The 25,648-nt window shown below is 46.7% G+C and overlaps 1 protein-coding gene across 15 annotated transcripts in view; it reads left to right on the top strand.

The window, feature by feature from the left end:
• ATP2B2 (ATPase plasma membrane Ca2+ transporting 2) overlaps positions 1-25,648 on the top strand; it is a 513,240-nt gene that overhangs the window by 389,282 nt on the left and 98,310 nt on the right. For all 15 annotated transcript variants that reach the window (XM_077277278.1, XM_077277286.1, XM_077277282.1 and 12 more), the window contains one exon: positions 5,740-5,827. In XM_077277278.1, the coding sequence (XP_077133393.1) occupies positions 5,740-5,827 (88 nt within the window). The remainder of the gene's footprint in view (positions 1-5,739; positions 5,828-25,648) is intronic.

The following is a 25,648-nucleotide window of genomic DNA, read 5'->3' as shown; positions in this document are numbered from 1 at the left end:
TTATACGTTATTCCACGTGTTTTCCTGAGGCCAATCATGGAGAGACGACCTCCCAGATACATGTGTGTGATGTATTAAGCATTTCATATCTGTCTTGAGACTCTTTTGGCTGTGAGCACCATGCGCTTTACTCTGAATTTACCACTCCGTTCCGTCCAGTGTACCCCTTGGCGATCTTTGATCTTTTGGCTGTGAGCACCATGCGCTTTACTCTGAATTTACCGCTCCGTTCCGTCCAGTGTACCCCTTGGCGATCTTTGATCTTTTGGCTGTGAGCACCAAGCACTTTACTCTGAATTTACCGCTCCGTTCCATCCAGTGTACCCCTTGGCGATCTTTTGGCTGTGAGCACCAAGCACTTTACTCTGAATTTACCACTCCGTTACGTCCAGTGTACCCCTTGGCGATCTTTGATCTTTTGGCTGTGAGCACCATGCGCTTTACTCTGAATTTACCGCTCAGTTCCATCCAGTGTACCCCTTGGCGATCTTTGATCTTTAGGCTGTGAGCACCATGCGCTTTACTCTGAATTTACCACTCAGTTCCATCCAGTGTACCACTTGGCGATCTTTTGGCTGTGAGCACCATGCACTTTACTCTGAATTTACCGCTCAGTTCTGTCCAGTGTACCCCTTGGCGATCTTTGATCTTTTGGCTGTGAGCACCATGCGCTTTACTCTGAATTTACCGCTCAGTTCCGTCCAGTGTACCCCTTGGCAATCTTTGATCTTTAGGCTGTGAGCACCATGCGCTTTACTCTGAATTTACCACTCCGTTCCATCCAGTGTACCACTTGGCAATCTTTGATCTTTAGGCTGTGAGCACCATGCGCTTTACTCTGAATTTACCACTCCATTCCGTCCAGTGTACCCCTTGGCGATCTTTGATCTTTTGGCTGTGAGCACCATGCGCTTTACTCTGAATTTACCGCTCCGTTCCATCCAGTGTACCCCTTGGCGATCTTTGATCTTTAGGCTGTGAGCACCATGCACTTTACTCTGAATTTACCGCTCCGTTCCGTCCAGTGTACCCCTTGGCGATCTTTGATCTTTTGGCTGTGAGCACCATGCGCTTTACTCTGAATTTACCGCTCCGTTCCATCCAGTGTACCCCTTGGCGATCTTTGATCTTTTGGCTGTGAGCACCATGCGCTTTACTCTGAATTTACCGCTCCGTTCCGTCCAGTGTACCCCTTGGCGATCTTTGATCTTTTGGCTGTGAGCACCAAGCACTTTACTCTGAATTTACCGCTCCGTTCCATCCAGTGTACCCCTTGGCGATCTTTTGGCTGTGAGCACCAAGCACTTTACTCTGAATTTACCGCTCAGTTCTGTCCAGTGTACCACTTGGCAATCTTTGATCTTTAGGCTGTGAGCACCATGCGCTTTACTCTGAATTTACCGCTCAGTTCCGTCCAGTGTACCCCTTGGCGATCTTTGATCTTTTGGCTGTGAGCACCATGCGCTTTACTCTGAATTTACCGCTCCGTTCCATCCAGTGTACCCCTTGGCGATCTTTGATCTTTTGGCTGTGAGCACCATGCGCTTTACTCTGAATTTACCGCTCAGTTCCATCCAGTGTACCCCTTGGCGATCTTTGATCTTTAGGCTGTGAGCACCATGCGCTTTACTCTGAATTTACCACTCAGTTCCATCCAGTGTACCACTTGGCGATCTTTTGGCTGTGAGCACCATGCACTTTACTCTGAATTTACCGCTCAGTTCTGTCCAGTGTACCCCTTGGCGATCTTTGATCTTTTGGCTGTGAGCACCATGCGCTTTACTCTGAATTTACCACTCAGTTCCGTCCAGTGTACCCTGTTGTGAATTTACCTTTTGGCTCCCTCTAGTGGCTACTAGTGTTTTTACTCTGGGTATGTCTTTCATCCCTTGTATGCTCACCTGGGTCGTTAGCTCAGGGGTGTTGCTATATTAGCTCCCTGGACCTTCAGTTCAATGCCTGGCAACGTTGATATCAGAGCTAATCTGTAGTGCTCTTGTCTACTGATCCTGGTTCCTGCTTGATTAAGCTAAGTCTGCTTTCTTGCTTTTTTTGCTATTGATTTTGTTTGCATTTTTGTCCAGCTTGTACATAATCTGTATCCTGTCCTTGCTGGAAGCTCTAGGGAGGCTGGAGTTCTCCCCCCAGGCCGTTAGACGGTTCGGGGGTTCTTGAATCTCCAGTGTGGAATTTTGTTAGGGTTTTCGTTGACCATATAAGTTATCTTACTACATTCTGCTATTAGTGAGTGGGCCTCTCTTTGCTAAACCTAGTTCATCTCTGTGTTTGTCATTTCCTCTTACCTCACCGTTATTATTTGTGGGGGGCTTGTATCCAACTTTTGGGGTCTATTCTCTGGAGGCAAGAGAGGTCTTTGTTTTCCTCTTCTAGGGGTAGTTAGTCCTCCGGCTGGCGCGAGACATCTAGCGACCAACGTAGGCATGTTCCCCGGCTACTTCTAGTGTTGGCGTTAGGAGTAGATATATGGTCAACCCAGTTACCACTGCCCTATGAGCTGGATTTTTGCACTTCGCAGACTTGCTGATATCTCTGAGACCCTCGCCATTGGGGTCATAACAGTACCCTTTGGCAATCTTTGATCTTTAGGCTGTGAGCACCATGCGCTTTACTCTGAATTTACCGCTCCGTTCCGTCCACTGTACCCCTTGGCGATCTTCGATCTTTTGGCTGTGAGCACCATGCGCTTTACTCTGAATTTACCGCTCAGTTCCGTCCAGTGTACCCCTTGGCGATCTTTGATCTTTAGGCTGTGAGCACCATGCGCTTTACTCTGAATTTACCACTCAGTTCCATCCAGTGTACCCCTTGGCGATCTTTGATCTTTTGGCTGTGAGCACCATGCACTTTACTCTGAATTTACCGCTCCGTCCCATCCAATGTACCCCTTGGCGATCTTTGATCTTTTGGCTGTGAGCACCATGCGCTTTACTCTGTATTTACGGGTCCGTTCCGTCCAGTGTACCCCTTGGCGATCTTTGATCTTTTGGCTCTGAGCACCATGTGCTTTACTCTGAATTTACCGCTCCGTTCCATCCAGTGTACCCCTTGGCGATCTTTGATCTTTTGGCTGTGAGCACCATGCACTTTACTCTGAATTTACCGCTCCGTGCCGTCCAATGTACCCCTTGGCGATCTTTGATCTTTTGGCTGTGAGCACCATGCGCTTTACTCTGTATTTACGGGTCCGTTCCGTCCAGTGTACCCCTTGGCGATCTTTGATCTTTTGGCTGTGAGCACCATGCGCTTTACTCTGAATTTACCGCTCCGTTCCATCCAGTGTACCCCTTGGCGATCTTTGATCTTTAGGCTGTGAGCACCATGCACTTTACTCTGAATTTACCGCTCAGTTCCGTCCAGTGTACCCCTTGGCGATCTTTGATCTTTTGGCTGTGAGCACCATGCACTTTACTCTGAATTTACCGCTCAGTTCCGTCCAATGTACCCCTTGGCGATCTTTGATCTTTTGGCTGTGAGCACCATGCGCTTTACTCTGAATTTACCGCTCAGTTCCGTCCAATGTACCCCTTGGCGATGTTTGATCTTTTGGCTGTGAGCACCATGCGCTTTACTCTGTATTTACGGGTCCGTACCGTCCAGTGTACCACTTGGCGATCTTTGATCTTTTGGCTGTGAGCACCATGCGCTTTACTCTGAATTTACCGCTCCGTTCCGTCCAGTGTACCCCTTGGCGATCTTTGATCTTTTGGCTGTGAGCACCATGCGCTTTACTCTGAATTTACCGCTCCGTTCCATCCAGTGTACCCCTTGGCGATCTTTGATCTTTAGGCTGTGAGCACCATGCACTTTACTCTGAATTTACCGCTCCGTTCCGTCCAGTGTACCCCTTGGCGATCTTTGATCTTTAGGCTGTGAGCACCATGAGCTTTACTCTGTATTTACGGGTCCGTTCCGTCCAGTGTACCTCTTGGCGATCTTTGATCTTTAGGCTGTGAGCACCATGCGCTTTACTCTGTATTTACGGGTCCGTTCCGTCCAGTGTACCCCTTAGCGATCTTTGATCTTTAGGCTGTGAGCACCATGCACTTTACTCTGAATTTACCGCTCCGTTACGTCCAGTGTACCCCTTGGCGATCTTTGATCTTTAGGCTGTGAGCACCATGCGCTTTACTCTGTATTTACGGGTCCGTTCCGTCCAGTGTACCCCTTGGCGATCTTTGATCTTTAGGCTGTGAGCACCATGCGCTTTACTCTGTATTTACGGGTCCGTTCCGTCCAGTGTACCCCTTGGCGATCTTTGATCTTTAGGCTGTGAGCACCATGAGCTTTACTCTGTATTTACGGGTCCGTTCCGTCCAGTGTACCCCTTGGCGATCTTTGATCTTTAGGCTGTGAGCACCATGCGCTTTACTCTGTATTTACGGGTCCGTTCCGTCCAGTGTACCCCTTGGCGATCTTTGATCTTTAGGCTGTGAGCACCATGCACTTTACTCTGAATTTACCGCTCCGTTCCGTCCAGTGTACCTCTTGGCGATCTTTGATCTTTAGGCTGTGAGCACCATGCACTTTACTCTGTATTTACGGGTCCGTTCCGTCCAGTGTACCTCTTGGCGATCTTTGATCTTTAGGCTGTGAGCACCATGCGCTTTACTCTGTATTTACGGGTCCGTTCCATCCAGTGTACCTCTTGGCGATCTTTGATCTTTAGGCTGTGAGCACCATGCGCTTTACTCTGTATTTACGGGTCCGTTCCGTCCAGTGTACCCCTTGGCGATCTTTGATCTTTAGGCTGTGAGCACCATGCGCTTTACTCTGTATTTACGGGTCCGTTCCGTCCAGTGTACCCCTTGGCGATCTTTGATCTTTAGGCTGTGAGCACCATGCACTTTACTCTGAATTTACCGCTCCGTTCCGTCCAGTGTACCTCTTGGCGATCTTTGATCTTTAGGCTGTGAGCACCATGCGCTTTACTCTGTATTTACGGGTCCGTTCCGTCCAGTGTACCCCTTGGCGATCTTTGATCTTTAGGCTGTGAGCACCATGCGCTTTACTCTGAATTTACCGCTCCGTTCCGTCCAGTGTACCCCTTGGCGATCTTTGATCTTTAGGCTGTGAGCACCATGCGCTTTACTCTGTATTTACGGGTCCGTTCCGTCCAGTGTACCCCTTGGCGATCTTTGATCTTTAGGCTGTGAGCACCATGCACTTTACTCTGAATTTACCGCTCCGTTCCGTCCAGTGTACCTCTTGGCGATCTTTGATCTTTAGGCTGTGAGCACCATGCGCTTTACTCTGTATTTACGGGTCCGTTCCGTCCAGTGTACCCCTTGGCGATCTTTGATCTTTAGGCTGTGAGCACCAAGCGCTTTACTATGAATTTACCTATATGCAATATTGCACTGCGCCTCCAGCAGGTAATGTAATGGATGGAACACACGCGGTATATTTATACCCAGGATACGGCCATCACATGTTCCATCCAATGTCTGTTTCTTTCCATCCTGTTTTTTTCAGTTTGCTCTAATCTCCTTAAAACATTTTAAAATTTGTATTTTCAATAAAGACATTACTGATTCTTTACGCTGTGTTGGGGACTTTTGTTGCTAGGTTACAGATTTTGTGGTTGATCACGGTCCTCCGTACGTTTGAGGCTATTCGGTTCAGTATTACAAAGCCTAGTGAAACTGATTACATGCATTTGTAGAAAAGCATGACTCTACTGCTTTCATGACTGCGCTAAAATATCTATTTATTCTGCAGATTGAGCAAGAACGGATTGATAAACTATGGCCGAAGCTGCGGGTTCTGGCGCGCTCCTCACCTACTGACAAGCACACGCTGGTGAAGGGTAAGTGTCCGAGGCCCGCTATGACCCTCATTGTGACTCCTAACGGCCCCACTGTCAGGCCAAGACCTGGGTGCAGCAAGACATGAGGCATCAGAGGAAGGGGAAAGGAATTGAGCTTCTCACCCATGTGTTGATATTGGAAGGTTGTTTCCTAGTCGCACCCTACAATCATCGGGCCAAGATGAAATTAACGGCTTCCAGGCCTCTGAGGATTTGGTTTTGCTCTTTCAGGTTGTATATGTGATGTTGCCTTCAGATGAAACCTCAGCCATCGGGCCCAGAGTTCAGGAAGCTTTATAGTGAAGCTAGGTAATATACAAGCCCTGCCATTAAGGGCTGTAATAATCCACAGCCAGTGTTATATCTCATTACTGTCCAGGATATACTGCGACCGCTCCGGGAGAAACCACACATTACCAGGAATGGTACAGTAATAGGGAAAATAATGATGGTTGGTCTCCTGTCGCACACATGTCCTGTCAGACTCCCGTCACACACATGTCTGGTTAGACTCCTGTCACACACATGTCCGGTCAGACTCCTGTCACACACATGTCCAGTCAGACTCCTGTCACACACATGTCTGGTTAGACTCCTGTCACACACATGGCCGGTCAGACTCCTGTCACACACATGTCCAGTCAGACTCCTGTCACACACATGTCCAGTCAGACTCCTGTCACACACATGGCCGGTCAGACTCCTGTCACACACCTGTCCAGTCAGACTCCTGTCACACACATGGCCAGTCAGACTCCTGTCACACACATGTCCAGTCAGACTCCTGTCACACACATGTCCGGTCGGACTCCTGTCACACACATGTCCAGTCAGACTCCTGTCACACACATGGTCGGTCAGACTCCTGTCACACACATGTCCGGTCGGACTCGTGTCACATAAATGGCCGGTCAGACTCCTGTCACACACATGTCTGGTCAGACTCCTGTCACACACATGTCCGGTCGGACTCCTGTCACATAAATGGCTGGTCAGACTCCTGTCACACACATGTCCGGTCAGACTCCTGTCACACACATGGCCGGTAAGGTTTGCACTATGACTCGCTTCTGATGGTGAAGTGGAAGTGACTACAAATATTTTGTACATTAAAATACAGAAACAGTTATATTTCACTACAAAACCAAGGAAAAACAACAACAAAATGGCAAAACAAGAGTCTTAGGTCTGTGCCCACAATACAGATTACACGTCCCCAAACAGAGGACAGTGTATAATGGCCGGCTGATCATAGAGTCATAGAATCACAGAATGTTAGAGTTGGAAGGGACCTCCTGGGTCATCTGGTCCAACCCCCTGCTCAAAGCAGGATTCACTAAATCATTTCAGACAGGTGTCTGTCCAGCCTCTGTGTGAAGACTTCCATTGAAGCAGAACTCACCACCTCTCGTGGCCGCCTGTTCAACTCATTGATCACCCTCACTGTCAAAAAGTTTTTTCTAATACCTAATCTGTGTCTCCTCCCATTCAGCTTCATCCCATTGCTTCTAGTCTTTCCTTGTGAGAATAAAGATGATCCTTCTACAATGCGACATTCCTTGAGATATTTGTAGACAGCTGTTAAGTCTCCTCTCAGTCTTCATTATTGCAGCTAAACATTCCCAAATCCTGTAACCGTTCCTCATAGGACACGGTTTGCAGACCGGTCACCATTCTGGTCGCTCTTCTCTGAACTTGCTCCAGTTTGTTGATGTCTTTTTTAAAATGTGCCCAAAACTGGACACAGTATTCCAGATGAGGTCTGACCAAAGAGGAGAAGAGGGTATAGATCAAAAAGAAAGCCGCAGTAGATATGGGAACGGCAAGATACAGACTGTGCAGCAGTGTCAGAGTGAGGATCTGAGGGCACAGAAAACGTTCGAGTCCCCGGTGACAGTGCCCCATGAGGTGAGAGATCAGTGCCCCAGGTATATCAGCAAGCATAAGATGGCTTCTGCAGGTATCACACATATTACGAAACACAAGATGGCTTCTTCAGGAGTCTCGCGTATCGCCAGACACAACAAGGCTTCCTCAAGGGTAATCATGTCACCTGAGCATGCGTGGAAATCTCGAGTAATGACAACACTCCCTCATCTCTACTGGTGAAAGTGCATGAAGTCGTTATACAAGACCTCCTTAATTATAACCACAATGATTTAGAATAACGGTGCGGTCATTTAATGAAAGAACATTGAGGGCCCAAAGTTTTGCATCTACTATTAATTGCTCACAACATGGAGAGTGATACATTGTTACAATGCCATAACTTAGTGTTTTGTAGCTTATCCTCTTGCTTTATTACTGCACCGACAGGGCATTGCAGCCACTCGGGTATAAAACATCCTGAGGATCTTGCTCCGTTCCATTTGCAAATATGAAAACAATTCATCTTTATTGCTCTGGGTACAGAGCCAAACTCGTAGCCCTGACTCATCTCAATGGTGCTCTATAGGGTGGACATCAGGCGATTGGCTCAGCCATTGCAACAGAAGACAATTTTTCTCTGCTAACCAGTTTGTGACTAAATTGGTTGTGTGCTTAGGATCATTGTGTTGCTGGAATTTCCAGCCCCTGCCTACTCGGATTTTACCATAAGAAGATCCGATAAGAAAATTGTACACCAGAACCAAAAGTTCTGATTTTACCATGCGGCAGCATTATTTTTTTTCAGTATATCCTTGTATATGGCAGTATTCATATTTCCATCAATTCTATGCAGAGGGCCAATGGCAGATGCAGAAAAACAGCCCAAAACCACGATTTTGCCATCACCATCTACCACTGTGAAGTTTGGTCACTTACATCATTATGTTTTCCTATTGGGCGGCTGTCAGGAAATCGGAAGAATGTCTTGTTGTCCCAATTGCACTTCCAGAACTTTCCACTGCATTTTCTGTTACAGAAGCAAAGCCCTATGGCAGGCCCATGCCTGTGGGTGATGACAGCTCCCCGTCACCTGAGAAAAAACCGCTTTCCTCCTCACTCTGCCCGTCAGCCCTGTTTAGTTCTAAGCCCCTCATCCCCCTCCCTCCTGATACCAGCTAAACTGGGAGAGCAGCTTTCAAACCACAAGGGGACTCCTGTATTCTTGAAAAGTTGTGTATAATGGCACCGATTACATATTCCAGCTGTCCACCGATAGATCTATACCCCACTGAAATCTCTAGGATCAAAACCCAACGAAATTCAAGAACCGGATTTCTCTGTAAGCAGGTCATGTATCCACTTCGTGTTTTACTTAAATGAACCCCCATGTCACGCTGACCATAATGGTGTCGTCCTTCTACGAGGTTCATACGCCGAGATATGTTTAGAAATGGCTTGTCATATCTTTCAGAAAGGGGAGTATTCAGCCGCCAAGTGAGGTCACCACAGGGGGAGTGCCTTGGTTTTGGGCACAGGTATAAGATAGGGAGACCTCATTTTGCACTAGTCTTTGTCCTGGGAACTAGCTGAGAGACGCTCTGTGATGCATTTTGATGTATCGCCCCCCCCCCCCCCCCCCCCCCGCACCGCATGGTCTGCTGGGAAATGACTTTTTTGTACAGTGCCTTGCAAAGGTATTCGGCTCCCTGGAACTTTTCAACCTTTTCCCACATATCATGCTTCAAACATAAAGACACCAAATGTAAATTTTTGGTGAAGAATCGACAAGTGGAACACAATTGTGAAGTTGAACGAAATTTATTGGTTATTTAAAATTTTTGTGGAAATTCAAAAACTGAAAAGTGGGGCGTGCAATATTATTCCCGACTAATTAATCTCTCTTAAGAACAAGTTACACGGCACTCTATAAATTTGTGAGTAGAGGTGCTCAAGTAGAGTTTCCAGCCCTTTAAATCAAATGTATCAAAAAGCTTGGCACTCAATAATGCTTGTAGAAAATAAAGTCATTTATTATACATCTGGACAGACAGATCAGCGGTAGCTCGTTTCTTGCTAAACGTTTTCGGTCCTTTGTGGACCTTCCTCAGCAAGTTTATCTACTGTACTGGAGCGTAGGATCTGAACTTATAATCAGATGTATGATTATAAGATAATCACCAGCCACCAGCGCTCCAGGCAACAGAACGTACACAGTGTGGGCACACCGCATGCCCAAGCAGCTTATCCTGCTCACAGTCACGGTCTCCACATATAGTGCCAGTATACTCATACATCTGATTATAAGTCCAGATCCTACGCTCCAGTACAGTAGATAAACTTGCTCAGAGGAAGGTCCACAAAGGACCAAAAACGTTTAGCAAGAAACGAGCTACCGCTGATCTGTCTGTCCAGATGTATAATAAATGACTTTATTTTCTACAAGCATTATTGAGTGCCAAGCTTTTTGATACATTTAATTAATCTCTCTCGTCGCTAGAATCCTGCTTCCCCTCTTTGTAAATCCCTTCACTGGCTCCCAATTTCCCAGCGTATCCAGTTTAAACTACTAACGCTGACCTACAAAGCCATCCATAACCTGTCTCCTCCATATGTTTCCGAACTAATCTCCCGATATCTTCCCTCACGTGATCTCCGGTCCTCCCAAGACCTCCTTCTTTCCTCCACGCTTATTCGCTCCTCACCTAATCGCCTCCAAGACTTCTCCCGAATATCCCCCATGCTCTGGAGTTCTGTGCCCAACACGTCCGGTTATCCACCACATTTGGATCCTTCAAAAGAAACCTGAAAACCCACCTCTTCAAAGAAGCTTACAGCCTGTAATGACCACACGGCCACCTCACCACCACCGGAGCTCCTGCAACCCTCGACCTACTGTCTCCTTCCCCATAATCCTGTAGAATGTAAGCCCGCAAGTGCAGGGTCCTTTCTCCTCTGTTCCAGTCTGTCATTGTTAGTTTACTGTAAGTGATATCTGTATTTTCATGTAACCCCTTCTCATGTACAGCACCATGGAATTAATGGTGCTATATAAATAAATAATAATAATTATTATTATTTGGCCCCTTTACTTTCAGTGCAGCAAACTCACTCCAGAAGTTCATTGTGGATCTCTGAATGATCCAATGTTGTCCTAAATGCCTGATGATGATAAATATAATCCACCTGTGTGTCATCAAGTCTCCGTATAAATGCACCTGCTCTGTGATAGTCTCACGGCTCTGTTTGAAGCACAGAGAGCATCATGAAGACCAAGGAACACAACAGGCAGGTCCGTGTGTCATGTCGGACGCTGTTCAGACCAGGTCGTTCGACAGACAGCGGTAATTCCGCTTTTGACCACTATTTGTTCATTGGCGTCGGCTAGATTTTATCTAGCTGTTCCGGGGTTAATTTACCTGATCCTCGGATTGGAAGCTGGGCCATGCCCATTGCCTTTAAATAGTTCTCCTGAACATTGGGCTTCGCCGATTATAGCTTCTGTCTTGTGCGTTGTTATCTCGGTCTGGAGTGGAGAGCTGGTTGTTGGGGAATCGTTGCTGGTGGTGTATTTTCCTTTGTCTTATTTACTCCTTCCTATATTTGTATTTATTTTGCCCTGCACATTTATAGTGTATTCCTGAGTGACTGCGGCGTGGTGTATATTTTCCTTTATCCTTGTCTGTGCTAACTGTGGGTATTGGTGTATTACCTCTTCACTGGGGGTGGGTGGAGGTTTCAGCATAGGGTTGAAACAGGAGACAGGGTGAGGTTCAAGCCCTGGACATGCACACCATCAGTGTAAACTTCAGGTAGAGAGTCAGTCAGGATTTCCCTAGGCTGAGGGAAATTGCAGGGGCCAGGGTTATTAGCTCTCGCCCACCTAGTCTCCCCGTGACATTATAATCGGCCCAACAACAAAAAAAAAAAAGAAAAAAAAAAGGGGGTTTCTTTTTTTTGTGTTTTGTCATGGATCCCATGACTTCCATAACCCGCCAGTTGAGGGCGCTGTTCCTACAGGTCACTGAGTTGAGGGGGGCAGTGCAGCAACAGGGACTAGCAGTATCTAATGTGCAAGCTGGAGCGACTGGAAGAGTTGCTGAGCCTAAATTTCCTTTGCCTGAAAGATTTGCTGGGGAACGCAGTAAATTTGTTTCTTTTCGTGAAGCTTGCAAACTATATTTCCGCATGCGCCCGATCTCCTCGGGTAATGAGGCTCAGCGTGTGGGCCTGGTATTGTCATTGTTAAGCGGGGATCCCCAAGCATGGGTGTTTTCTTTGCCATCTGATTCTACTGCATTTGACTGTGTGGAGAGTTTTTTTTCCTCTCTTGGAAAAATCTACGATGAACCTGACAGAATGGCTCTAGCAGAATCTAAGATACACACTATTCGCCAGGGGGAGCGAGTTGCAGAGGATTACTGCTCTGAATTTCGTCGCTGGGCGTTCGATACACAATGGAATAATCCAGCATTGCGGAGTCAGTTTATACATGGGATTTCTGGAAGGGTTAAAAAAGCCCTTCTGATGTACGAGACTCCTGCTTCTCTAGATTCCGCCATGAGTCTGGTTGTCCGCATTGATCGCCGTTTGCGTAAGGGGGAGCATGAGACACCGCCTATGGGAGAGGGTTTAGGTTCACGTGAGGTTGCTGCAGGTGAGCCCACGGAGCCTATGCAAATCGCAGGGGTGTCACATGTGAAGCGTCGAGCCCCTGAGCTCAGAAAGCAGGGAGCCTGTTTTTACTGTGGTAAAACTGGTCATTTTATTAACATCTGTCCTCTACTGTCTAAGAAAAACGCAACGGCGGAAAACTTCTAAGCTCAGAGGGTGTGGAGGAGACCAATCTGAGCTTATGTATATCCTCCATGGTGGTTTCTCAATGCATGCTCCCTGCTAAGGTTTTTATTGCTGGCAGTGAGCTGCCAATTACTGTTTTTGTGGATAGTGGTTCAGCCACAAATCTCATTGATGAGGAGTTTGGGCGCACAGCAGGTTTTAGGATTGAAAAACTGTCTCATCCTATCCGCGTGGTCACCATCAATGCTGCTCCCCTCTCTCAGGGGGAGATTACTGAATTTGTGGCTGAGGTGAAACTCCACATTGGAGTTCTACATTCCGAGCGGGTTACATGTAAGGTGCTCAGGAATCTTCCTGCTCAGGTGGTTTTGGGTTTTCCTTGGTTGTCTATGCACAACCCGGTTATTGACTGGAAAACTCAGGATATAATTCAGTGGAGCGAGTTCTGCCAGGAGAATTGCCTGGCCACATGTGTGGCTGCGGTGACTTCAAGCGTTCCGGAGTCACTTCTGGATTTTGTGGATGTGTTCTCTGAGAAGGGTTGTTCAGAGTTGCCGCCACATCGTCCCTATGACTGTTCTATCAGGTTTAAACCAGTTGCCAAATTGCCTAAAGCAAGGATGTTTAACATCTCCGGTCCGGAGAGACAAGCGTTAAAAGATTACATTGCTGAAAGCTTGAGCAAAGGGCACATCAGGCCGTCATCCTCGCCGGTGGCAGCAGGGTTCTTCTTTGTGAAGAAGAAAGATGGCGGATTACGGCCGTGTTTGGATTTCAGGGAGTTGAACCAGATTACGGTTCGTGATCCATACCCTATGCCACTGATACCAGATTTGTTCAACCAGGTGGCAGGTGCTAAGTGGTTTACCAAGCTTGACCTCAGGGGGGCGTACAACCTCATAAGAGTCCGTCAAGGTGATGAGTGGAAGACGGCTTTTAATACCCCTGAAGGTCATTTTGAAAATTTGGTGATGCCATTTGGGTTGACTAATGCACCTGCAGTGTTCCAACATTTCATCAATGATGTGTTCTCGCATGTTTTGGGGAAATTCGTTATCGTGTACCTAGATGACATCCTCATATATTCTTGCGACCATGATGCTCATTTAGATCATGTCAGGCAGGTGTTACAGCTTCTCAGAGAGAATAAGCTGTATGCTAAACTTGAGAAATGTGTATTTTCTGTTCAAGAGTTGCCTTTCTTGGGTTATATTGTGTCTGCTTCTGGTTTTAAAATGGACGCCGCTAAGGTGCAAGCGGTGCTGCATTGGGAACGTCCTGATAACCTGAAAGCACTTCAGCGGTTCCTTGGGTTTTCTAACTACTATAGGAAATTTATCAAGGATTTTTCCATCATTGCTAAACCGCTAACTGACATGACTAAAAAGGGTACCAATTTCTCCGTTTGGCCTGAGGCTGCTGTGCGCGCATTTGAATTTCTTAAGAACAGTTTTGTTTCAGCCCCCATTCTTGTGCAGCCAGACGTATCTAAACCCTTTGTTGTGGAAGTCGATGCGTCTGAGATTGGTGTGGGGGCGGTACTATCTCAAGGCTCATCTTTGAGTGGTTTACGTCCGTGCGCCTATTTCTCCAAGAAACTGTCGTCCGCCGAACGTAACTACGATATCGGCAACAGGGAGTTGTTGGCCTTTGAGGAATGGCGACACTTCTTGGAGGGGTCGGTTCATCAGGTTACTGTTATTACCGACCATAAGAATTTGCTTTATTTGGAGTCTGCCAAGCGTCTGTCTCCCAGGCAGGCTCGCTGGGCATTGTTTTTCACGCGGTTCGACTTTGTTGTCACTTACAGACCTGGTTCTAAAAACACTAAAGCGGATGCTTTGTCCAGGTGTTTTCCGGGGGGAGAGCCTCGGGAAGATCCAGTACCCATCCTCCAAAAGGGTGTTGTGGTTTCGGCTCTCACTACCAAGGTTGAGGCTGAGATTGCCGAGGCCCAGGAGGAGGTACCATCTGAGCTTCCCGTCAACAAATCTTTTGTACCGCTTCATCTCCGCCTAAAGGTGTTGGCGGAGCATCATGATACTGTCCTGGCTGGCCACCCAGGGGTTAGGGGTACCTTGGAGTTGGTGTCACGTCGGTTTTGGTGGCCCAAGATCCGACAGGGCGTGGTCTCATACGTGTCAGCTTGCACCACGTGCGCTAGGACTAAGACGCCCCGCTCCCGTCCTGTTGGCACACTACTTCCTCTCGAGGTACCTAGTAAGCCATGGACGGAAATCTCCATGGATTTCATCACTGATTTGCCCTCCTCAGCTGGGAACACGGTCATCTTGGTGATTGTTGATCGGTTTTCTAAAATGTCGCACTTTGTGTCTTTGCCTTCGTTGCCTAACGCTAAGACTCTAGCTCAGGTATTTGTGCAGGAGGTGGTCAGACTTCATGGGGTTCCGTCTGACATCGTGTCTGATAGGGGTACTCAGTTTGTGGCAAAATTTTGGAAAGCATTTTGCTCACGGCTGGGGATCAAGTTTTCTCATTCTTCGGCGTTTCATCCTCAGTCAAATGGTCAGACTGAGCGTATGAACCAAAATTTGGAACAGTACCTACGCTGCTTCGTCTCTGATAACCAGGAGGAGTGGTCTACCTTTCTTCCTTTGGCTGAGTTTGCCATCAATAATCACCGCCAGGAGTTGTCTGGGGAGTCTCCATTTTTTTGTGTTTACGGGCTACATCCTCAATTTTGTACTTTGAGTCAGGGGGGCTCTTCCGGCGTCCCGGAGGAAGACCAGTTAGGAACACAATTGTCATCAGTCTGGAGAAGAGTTAAACAGCGCCTGTTGAGTGTGGGTGCTAGGTACAAACGTGTGGCTGACAGTAGGCGTGTGCCAGGTCCGGACCTGAGTGTGGATGACTGGGTGTGGTTATCCACAAAAAACATAAGACTCAAAATACCGTCCCTTAAATTGGGTCCACGGTTTATTGGTCCATTTAGGGTCACCGCCGTCATTAACCCAGTAGCGTACCGATTGGATCTCCCTACGGTGTATAAGATACACAACGTGTTCCACAGGTCTCTTCTAAAGAAGGTGGTGGGTTCTGTGGACGCGGCACCTATGCCACCTCCAGTCTTGGTGGATGGTAATTTGGAGTTTGAAGTCTCCAAGGTGGTTGACCCTCGTGTAGTGTGTTGCACTTTACAGTACTTGGTACACTGGCATGGTTATGGGCCTGAGGAGAGGTCCTGGGTACCAGCCTCGGACATTCATGCGGATCGGCTGGTCAGGTTTTTTTATCTTCGCCATCCAGACAAGCCGGGTCCTATAAGCCGTGAGGGCCCTGGGGTCCCTCGTAGAAGGCGGGGTACTGTCATGTCGGACGCTGTTCAGACCAGGTCATTCGACAGACAGCGGTAATTCCGCTTTTGACCACTATTTGCTCATTGGCGTCGGCTAGATTTTATCTAGCTGTTCCGGGGATAATTTACCTGATCCTCGGATTGAAAGCTGGGCCATGCCCATTGCCTTTAAATAGTTCTCCTGATCATTGGGCGTCGCCGATTATAGCTTCTGTCTTGTGCGTTGTTATCTCGGTCTGGAGTGGTGAGCTGGTTGTTAAAGATTCGTTGCTGGTGGTGTATTTTCCTTTGACATATTTACTCCTTCCTATATTTGTATTTATTTTGCCCTGCACATTTACAGTGTATTCCTGAGTGACTGCGGCGTGGTGTATATTTTCCTTTATCCTTGTCTGTGCTAACTGTGGGTATTGGTGTGTTACCTCTTCACTGGGTGGTGGGTGGAGGTTTCAGCCTAGGGTTGAAACAGGAGACAGGGTGAGGTTCGAAGCCTGGACATGCACACCATCAGTGTAAACTCCAGGTAGAGGGTCAGTCAGGATTTCCCTAGTCTGAGGGAAATTGCAGGGGCCCGGGTTATTAGCTCTCGCCCACCTAGTCTCCCCGTGACACAGTGATACTGTTGTGGAGAAGTTTAAAGCTGGATTTGGATACAAAATGATTTTCCAAAACTTTAAACATCCCAAGGAGCACTGTGCAAGCGATCATATTGAAATGGAAGGAGTATCATACCTCTGCAAATCTACCAAGACCCGGCCGTCCCTCTAAACGTTCATCTCAAACAAGGAGAAGACTGATCAGAGATGCAGCCAAGAGGCCCATGATCACTCTGGATGAACTGCAGAGATCTACAGTTGAGGTGGGGCAGTCTGTCCATAGGACAACAATCAGTCGTACACTGCACAAATCTGGCCTTTATGGAAGAATGGCAAGAAGAAAGCCAAATCTCAAAGATATTCATGAAAAGTGTCATTTAAAGTTGCAACAAGCCACCTGGGAGACACACCAAACATGTGGAAGAAGGTGCTCTGGTCAGATGAAACCAAAATCAAACTTTTTGGCCACAATGCTCATCACCCTGAACACACCATCCCCACTGTCAAACATGGTGGTGGCAGCTTCATTGTTTGGGCCTTCTATTCTTCAGCAGGGACAGGGAAGATGGTTAAAATTGATGGGAAGATGGATGGAGCCAAATACAGGACCATTCTTGAAGAAAACCTGTTGGAGTCTGCAAAAGACCTGAGACTGGGATGGAGATTTGTCTTCCAACAAGACAATGATCCCAAACATAAAGTAAAATCTACAATGGAATGGTTCACAAATAAACGTATCCAGGTGTTAGAATGGCCAAGTCAGAGTCCAGACCTCAATCCAATGGAGAATCTGTGGAAAGAGCTGAAAACTGCTGTTCACAAACGATCTCCATCAAACCTCACTGAGCTCGAGCTGTTTGCCAAGGAAGAATGGGCAAGAATTTCAGTCTCTCGATGTAAAAATCTGTCAGAGACATACCCCAAGTGACTTGTAATCGATCGCAGCAAAAGGTGGCGCAACAAAGTATTAAGTTTAAGGGGCCGAATAATATTGCACGCCCCACTTTTCACTTTTTGAATTTCCACAAAAATTTAAAATAACCCATAAATTTCGTTCAACTTCACAATTGTGTTCCTCTTGTTGTTGATTCCTCACCCAAAATTAACATTTGGTATCTTTATGTTTGAAGCTTGATATGTGGGAAAAGGTTGGAAAGTTCCAGGGGGCCGAATCTGTATATCACATAATAGTAGTTATCCAAAGAGTGTAAAAATTTACAAGATTAAAGTAGGAAGGGAATAATATCTTAACTAGGGCTAATTTCTCCCTGGACTGACCCTAGACTCACCCTTCCTACCAGTGGAGGATGGCACCCTAATTTGTTGACGTAATGGCGCCCCCACTCAACGTCGGCAGCCCTAAAGGCCCTAATGCACCCTGAAAAAATCGTACACTACATATACACAAAAAACACACACATACAAAGATAATACCTGTCACGGATCCCTTCTCCGTGGTGTCACTTATTCGTCACGTGCCTGCTCTCACACGTGACTTGGGGTTGTGCCTGCAAGGGTTATCTATCTCTCCACTCTCAGTCCAGCATTCAACCTCTGTCCTATGCTGTAATGAGAGCATAAATCACACACCGACCCAGGCCACACACACGCTCATACACGCTGCCACCACTAATCGAATACACGGGCGTTGAGTCCCGGAACTAATAATACTAATAATGTCTACGACTCATAAGGCTCACACACCTTAGGCTATGGATTCTTTTAGAACATTCAAGGTTCAACTTGTTAAAGTTTTATACTTTAATAACAAAAAGGTTCAATGCTTACAATAAGAAAAAGGTATAAAAATATGATAATAAAAAGATATACAACTTATGCAAAACAGTATAAAATAAAGAGGAGAATCTTACAGAAATTATCTAACTGGTAGTTGCTTTCTGCTCCCTGGGGTATGACGAATGTAGATTAAATCACATCAGCTTCTCAGGCTGCCCCCATTATGTGAACACAATTCTCTGTCTGCAGCCTAAATTTATAACTTTGGTCTGGAGGTCAGGTTCCTAGACCGGCCCCTCAGGTTAATATCATAATTGCTGGCTTTTTGATTGGCCACGGCCGCGCTACTAATGAATAGATTATTTTCTCTTGAGACACTTGTGAAAAGGTTCTCAGGAATAGATAACCTCAGGCCGCAATTAGCATCTCCCCTCCAAGACCTAGGAGGTGCCAAATGTAACCTTTCTTCTTGGCCCTAGCTAGACCTCCTGGTGAGATATGGAGACACAGTTTCTACTAGTCCCAAGGAAGTACCTGTTAACACCTAGGTGCGACTTGCCTTCAGGACAGATGTTACATTATCACTAGTCACACATATAACCCTAGACATATGTCACTACACACATAGATGTATACACATATTTCACCACACCTCCCTCCTTATGAACGTGCATGGGGGTTGACTTACAGGTCAGCTCCCGAGCACGTATCTGGTTCTGACCCATCTTGGCGAGATAGGCCATCAGCATTGCCATGATCAACTCCCTTCTTGTGCTGAATTGTGAAATCATATTGCTGAAGTATCAAACTCCATCTAAGCAATTTCCCAATGTCCCCAACTACTCTGTTGAGCCAACTCAATGGGTTATGATCTGTGATCACGGTGAAGTTGCGCTCATAGAGGTATGGTTGCAGCTTCTGCAGAGCCCACACAATTGCCAAACATTCTTTTTCAATGGTGGCATAAGCCACTTCTCTGGGCAGGAGTTTCCTGCTTAGGTACAGACCTCTACTTAGTTCCATGATGGTGAGGTACGATGCTTTAGCTAGCTGCTCTAACAGCTCATCTATCCTCAGCATGGGGTAGACCTCACATGTAGTCAGTACATTTAATCTCCTGTTGTCTACACAGAACCGGGTAGTACGGTCCTTTTTTGGGACAAGAACCACAGGCGAGGCCCAGACACTCTGGGATTTTTGTATCACCTTGAGTTTCAGCATCTCCTCTACCTGTTCCCTCATGTGTGCCTTCACCTCTGCTGACACACGGTATGCAGACTGCCGTACTGGGGGATTATGTCATGATTCCCCAATGGCATGGGAACATCAGAAACACAAAAATAACAGACTAGCTCTCGGGTGATGGAAACTCAAGCTGACCGTGACCTAAATCTACCACACAACTAACAGTAGCCAGGAAGCATTCCTACGGCTGCCTAGATGCCACGCGCCAGCCGGAGAACTAACTACGCCTGGAAGAGGAAGGAACAGACCTGGCTTACCTCTAGAGAAATTCCCCAAAGATGATAGTAGCCCCCACGTATATTAACGGTGAGTTCAGAGGAAAAGACATACACAGTATGAAGGTAGATTTAGCAAAGCGAGGTCCACTTACTAGATAGAGGAAGGATACAAAAGAGGACTTCACGGTCAGCTGAAAAACCCTTTCAAAAACCCATCCTGAAATTACTTTAAGACTCCTGTGTCAACTCATGACACAGGAGTGGCAATTTCAGTCCACAAGAGCTTCCAGTAACAGGAAATGACAAAACTGTAAACTGGACAAGAAAAACAAAACAATAAGGACAAGAGTCCACTTAGCTGATCAGCAGACTAGTAGCAGGAACATGCAACTGAATGACTCAGGTTACAATGATGACCGGCAAGGAAGTGACTGGAGAGCAAGGCTAAATAGGGAACTCCCAAAACTGATGGAAGCAGGTGAGCTGAGGCAGAAAAGCACACACAAGTCTCCAGTACCACCAGCCACCACCAGGGGAGCCAAAAAGCGGATCATAACAGGATTAGTACCAGTGTCCACATGGTGAACTGCTAAGTGTGTCCTCCCAGGCTCCCCTGTGAAGACTTCGGTGAACTCGCTGAGCGCCCCCATCAGCTTAGACCTTTGACTGTGGGATAGCTCAGGGTTAAACTCTGCTGACTCCAGGGACTCCATGTACAGAGTCCAGGCCCCCACATCAAGTAACAGATCAGCCTCCCCCTCTTCAGGCAGGCTACAGACAGGTAAGACACAGGTCTCCCTGGCATGATGAGCCTTCAACATATTTACATGAAACACTTTCTGATGCTTTGCATGCTCATCTACGGTCACCACATAATTAACATCATTCAGCCGCTTATGTACAGTGTATGGTCCCTCCCATGCGGCCTGCAATTTATTCTGTAACATAGGGACCGACACCCAAACCTTCTGCCCTTCCTCGTAGGCCCTCAGTCTGGCATTACGGTCATACCAGACCTTCTGGTTGATTTGGGCCTGGGTCACGTTCTCATGGGCCAGGTTGCTCAGTTTTTGCATTCTCTCTCTGAGCCGCAATACATATTCGACCACAGAGACTCCAGTAGTTCTGGGGTCATCCTCCCAACAGTCCTTAATCAAATCAAGTGGCCCCCTGACCTGTTAGGATCCGGTGACTTTGGAGCCGCATGAACTTTCTCTGGAGTAGGTGGAAACTGTACTGACCGCAAAACCTGAACTAACACCGCAACTAGAAGTAGCCGTGGGGTGTGCCTAACAAACCCTAGACACCTCGACACAGCCGGAGGACCAAATACCCCTATAGATGGAAATAGGATTACTACCTTGCCTCAGAGCAGAACCCCAAAGGATAGGCAGCCCCCCACGAATATTGACTGTGAGTAGGAGAGGAAAGACACACGCAGGCAGAAAACAGGATTCAGCAAAAGAGGCCACTCTAGCTAAATAGGGAAAGATAGGACAGAATACTAAGCGGTCAGTATTAAAAACCCTTCCAAAAATATCCACAGCAGATAATACAAAAAGTTCCACAATCTTACTAAAGACATGGAATGTATATCTGCCACTCCAGAGAATCCAACAAGACTGAGAAAATACTGACACAATCTAAGCTGGACAAAAAAAACACTGAATAGCACAGAATTATTAAGCACACAGCATGTGTGCCACAGAAACAAAACCAGACACTTATCTTTGCTGATTTGGCAGAAGGCAGAAGGAACCAAACCAGGACCAAAACCTCCCAACAACCATGGACAACTGGCAAGGACTAATGAATCCTGCACGCCTAAATACCCCAGTCAGAACTGCAATCAGCAGATACACCTGACCAGGACTGCAACTCAGGGACAACTGCATTACCACCTACAACCACCGGAGGGAGCCTAAAAGCAGAATTCACAACAGTACCTCCCCTTGAGGAGGGGTCACCGAACCCTCACCAGAGCCCCCAGGCCAATCAGGACGAGCCAGATGAAAAGCATGAACCAAATCAGCAGCATGGACATCAGAGGCAAAAACCCAAGAATTATCCTCCTGGCCATAACCCTTCCATTTGACAAGATACTGAAGCCTCCGCCTCGAAAAACGAGAATCCAAAATCTTCTCAACCACATACTCCAACTCCCCATCAACCAACACAGGGGCTGGAGGATCAGCAGAGGGAACAACGGGTACCACATATTTCTGCAATAAAGATCTATGGAAGACATTATGGATAGCAAAAGAGGCCGGAAGCGCCAATCGAAAAGACACCGGATTAATAATCCCAGAAATCCTATAAGGACCAATAAACCGAGGCTTAAACTTAGGAGAAGAAACCTTCATAGGAACATGACAGGAAGACAACCAGACCAGATCCCCAACCTGAATCCGGGAACCAACACACCGACGACGGTTAGCAAAACATTGAGCCTCCTCCTGAGAGAACACCAAATTGTCCACCACATGAGCCCAAATCTGCTGCAACCTGTCTACCACCGAATCCACACCAGGACAGTCAGAAGGCTCAACCTGCCCAGAAGAAAAACGAGGATGAAAACCAAAATTACAAAAAAAAAGGCGAAACCAAAGTAGCCGAACTAGCCCGATTATTAAGGGCAAACTCGGCCAATGGCAAAAAGGCCACCCAATCATCCTGATCAGCAGACACAAAGCATCTCAAATAAGTCTCCAAGGTCTGATTAGTTCGCTCGGTTTGGCCATTTGTCTGAGGATGAAATGCAGAGGAAAAAGATAAATCAATGCCCAGCCTAGCACAAAAGGCCCGCCAAAACCTAGAAACAAACTGGGAACCTCTGTCAGACACAATATTCTCCGGAATACCATGCAAACGAACCACATGCTGAAAAAACAACAAAACTAAATCTGAAGAGGAAGGCAATTTAGGCAAAGGCACCAAATGAACCATCTTAGAAAACCGGTCACAAACAACCCAGATAACCGTCATCCTCTGGGAAACCGGAAGATCAGAAATAAAATCCATAGAAATATGCGTCCAGGGCCTCTCAGGGACCGTCAATGGCAAAAGCAACCCACTAGCACGGGAACAACAAGGCTTGGCCCGCGCACAAGTCCCACAGGACTGCACAAAAGAACGCACATCACGTGATAAAGAAGGCCACCAAAAGGACCTACCAACCAAGTCTCTGGTACCAAAAATACCAGGATGACCAGCCAACACAGAACAGTGAACCTCAGAAATCACTCTACTAGTCCATCTGTCAGGAACAAACAGTTTCCCCACTGGACAACGATCAGGTCTGTCAGCCTGAAATTCCTGAAGAACCCGTCGTAAATCAGGGGAAATAGCAGAAAGAACCACCTCTTCTTTCAGAATGCCAACCGGTTCAAGGACCTCAGGAGAATCAGGCAAAAAACTCCTAGAAAGGGCATCAGCCTTAATATTCTTGGAACCCGGAAGATACGAGACCACAAAATCAAAACGGGAAAAAAACAAGGACCATCGAGCCTGTCTAGGATTCAGCCGCTTGGCAGACTCGAGGTAAATCAAATTCTTATGATCGGTCAAGACCACAATACGGTGCTTAGCTCCCTCAAGCCAATGTTGCCACTCCTCAAATGCCCACTTCATAGCCAACAACTCCCGATTGCCGACATCATAATTGCGTTCAGCAGGCGAAAATTTACGGGAAAAGAATGCACACGGTTTCGTCAAGGAACCAACATGATCCCTCTGGGACAAAACGGCACCTGCACCAATCTCAGAAGCGTCAATCTCAACCTGAAACGGAAGGGAAACATCCGGTTGGCGCAACACCGGAGCAGGAGTAAATCGACGTTTAAGCTCCTGAAAGGCAGAAACAGCCGCAGAGGACCAATTCGCCACATCAGCGCCTCCTTTTTTCGTCAAATCGGTCAAGGGTTTAACCACGCTGGAAAAGTTAGCAATGAAACGGCGATAAAAATTTGCAAAACCCAAAAATTTCTGAAGGCTCTTTACGGACGTGGGTTGAATCCAATCATGAATGGCCTGAACCTTAACCGGATCCATCTCAATAGATGAAGGAGAAAAAATAAAACCCAAAAAAGAAACCTTCTGCACCCCAAAAAGACACTTAGACCCCTTCACAAACAAAGCATTGTCCCGAAGGATCTGAAATACCATCCTGACCTGTTCCACATGAGACTCCCAATCATTAGAAAAAATCAAAATATCGTCCAAATATACAATCAAGAATTTATCAATATAAGTATCATACATGAAAGATTGAAAAACAGATGGAGCATTAGTGAGCCCGAACGGCATCACAAGGTATTCAAAATGGCCTTCGGGCGTATTGAACGCAGTTTTCCATTCATCACCCTGCTTAATACGAACAAGATTATACGCCCCCCGAAGGTCAATCTTCGTAAACCAACTAGCCCCCTTAATCCTAGCAAACAAATCGGAAAGCAAAGGTAAAGGGTATTGAAACTTGACCGTGATCTTATTCAAGAGGCGATAATCAATACAGGGTCTCAAGGAGCCATCCTTCTTAGCAACAAAAAAAAATCCCGCTCCCATCGGTGAAGAAGATGGCCGAATATGCCCTTTCTCCAAGGACTCCTTAACATAACTCCGCATAGCGGTATGTTCAGGCACAGACAGGTTGAAGACTCGGCCCTTAGGAAACTTACAGCCTGGAATCAAATCAATAGCACAATCACAGTCCCTGTGCGGTGGAAGAGAACTGGACTTGGGCTCATCGAATACATCCTGAAAATCAGACAAAAACTCTGGAATTTCGGAAGAGGAAGAAGAGGAGATGGACATTAAAGGAACGTCATTATGAACCCCCTGACAACCCCTAGTCACAGACATAGACTTCCAATCCAACACAGGATTATGCACCTGCAACCACGGAAAACCCAACACGATAGCATCATGTAAATTATGCAATACCAGAAATCGACAATCTTCCTGATGGGCTGGCGCCATGCGCATGGTCACCTGTGTCCAAAACTGGGGCTTATTTTTAGCCAAAGGTGTAGCATCAATGCCCCTTAAAGGAATAAGGTTCTGCAAGGGCTACAAGGGGAAACCACAACGCCTGGCAAACTCAAGGTCCATTAAGTTCAAAGCGGCGCCTGAATCCACAAACGCCAAGACAGAAAATGATGACAATGAGCAGATCAAGGACACCGATAACAGAAATTTAGGTTGTACAGTACTGATGGTAAATGAACTAGAGATCCTCTTTGTCCGTTTAGGGCAGACTGAAATGACATGAGAAGCGTCGCCACAATAATAGCACAACCTATTCTGACGTCTGAGTCCTTGTCGTTCTGTCCTTGACAGAATCCTATCACACTGCATTGGCTCAGGACTCTGCTCTGAGGACAACGCCACAGTGCGCACAGTTCTGCGCTCCCGCAAGCGCCGATCAATCTGAATGGCCAAAGACATAGAATCACTCTGACCGACGGGCGTGGGAAACCCCACCATAACATCTTTAACGGATTCAGAAAGACCCTTTCTGAAAATTGCAGCCAAAGCATCATCATTCCATTTAGTCAACACAGACCATTTTCTAAATTTCTGACAATACAATTCTGCCGCCTCTTGACCCTGAGATAGGGCCAACAATGTCTTCTCCGCTTGATCCACAGAATTAGGTTCATCATATAATAGTCCTAAAGCCTGAAAAAAGGAATCTACATTAAGCAAAGCCGGATTCCCAGATTCCAGGGAAAATGCCCAATCCTGTGGATCACCACGCAGCAGGGAAATGACAATTTTAACCTGCTGAATAGAATCCCCAGAGGATCGAGGTCTCAAAGCAAAAAACAGTTTACAGTTGTTTTTAAAACTCAAAAATTTGGACCTGTCACCAAAAAAACAAATCAGGAGTAGGAATCTTCGGCTCTAAAACAGGAGTCTGAACAATATAATCAGAAATTCCCTGTACCCTAGCAGCAAGCTGGTCTACACGAGAAGCTAATTCCTGAACATCCATGCTAACACAAGACTCCTTAGCCACCCAGAGAAAAAGAGAGAAGAAAAG

This window comes from Ranitomeya variabilis, chromosome 8 (genome assembly GCF_051348905.1).
Source record: "Ranitomeya variabilis isolate aRanVar5 chromosome 8, aRanVar5.hap1, whole genome shotgun sequence".
Classification (NCBI taxonomy): Eukaryota; Metazoa; Chordata; class Amphibia; order Anura; family Dendrobatidae; genus Ranitomeya; species Ranitomeya variabilis.
Note: the sequence above shows the minus strand (reverse complement) of the source record. Positions and strands in the feature narration are given on the sequence as shown.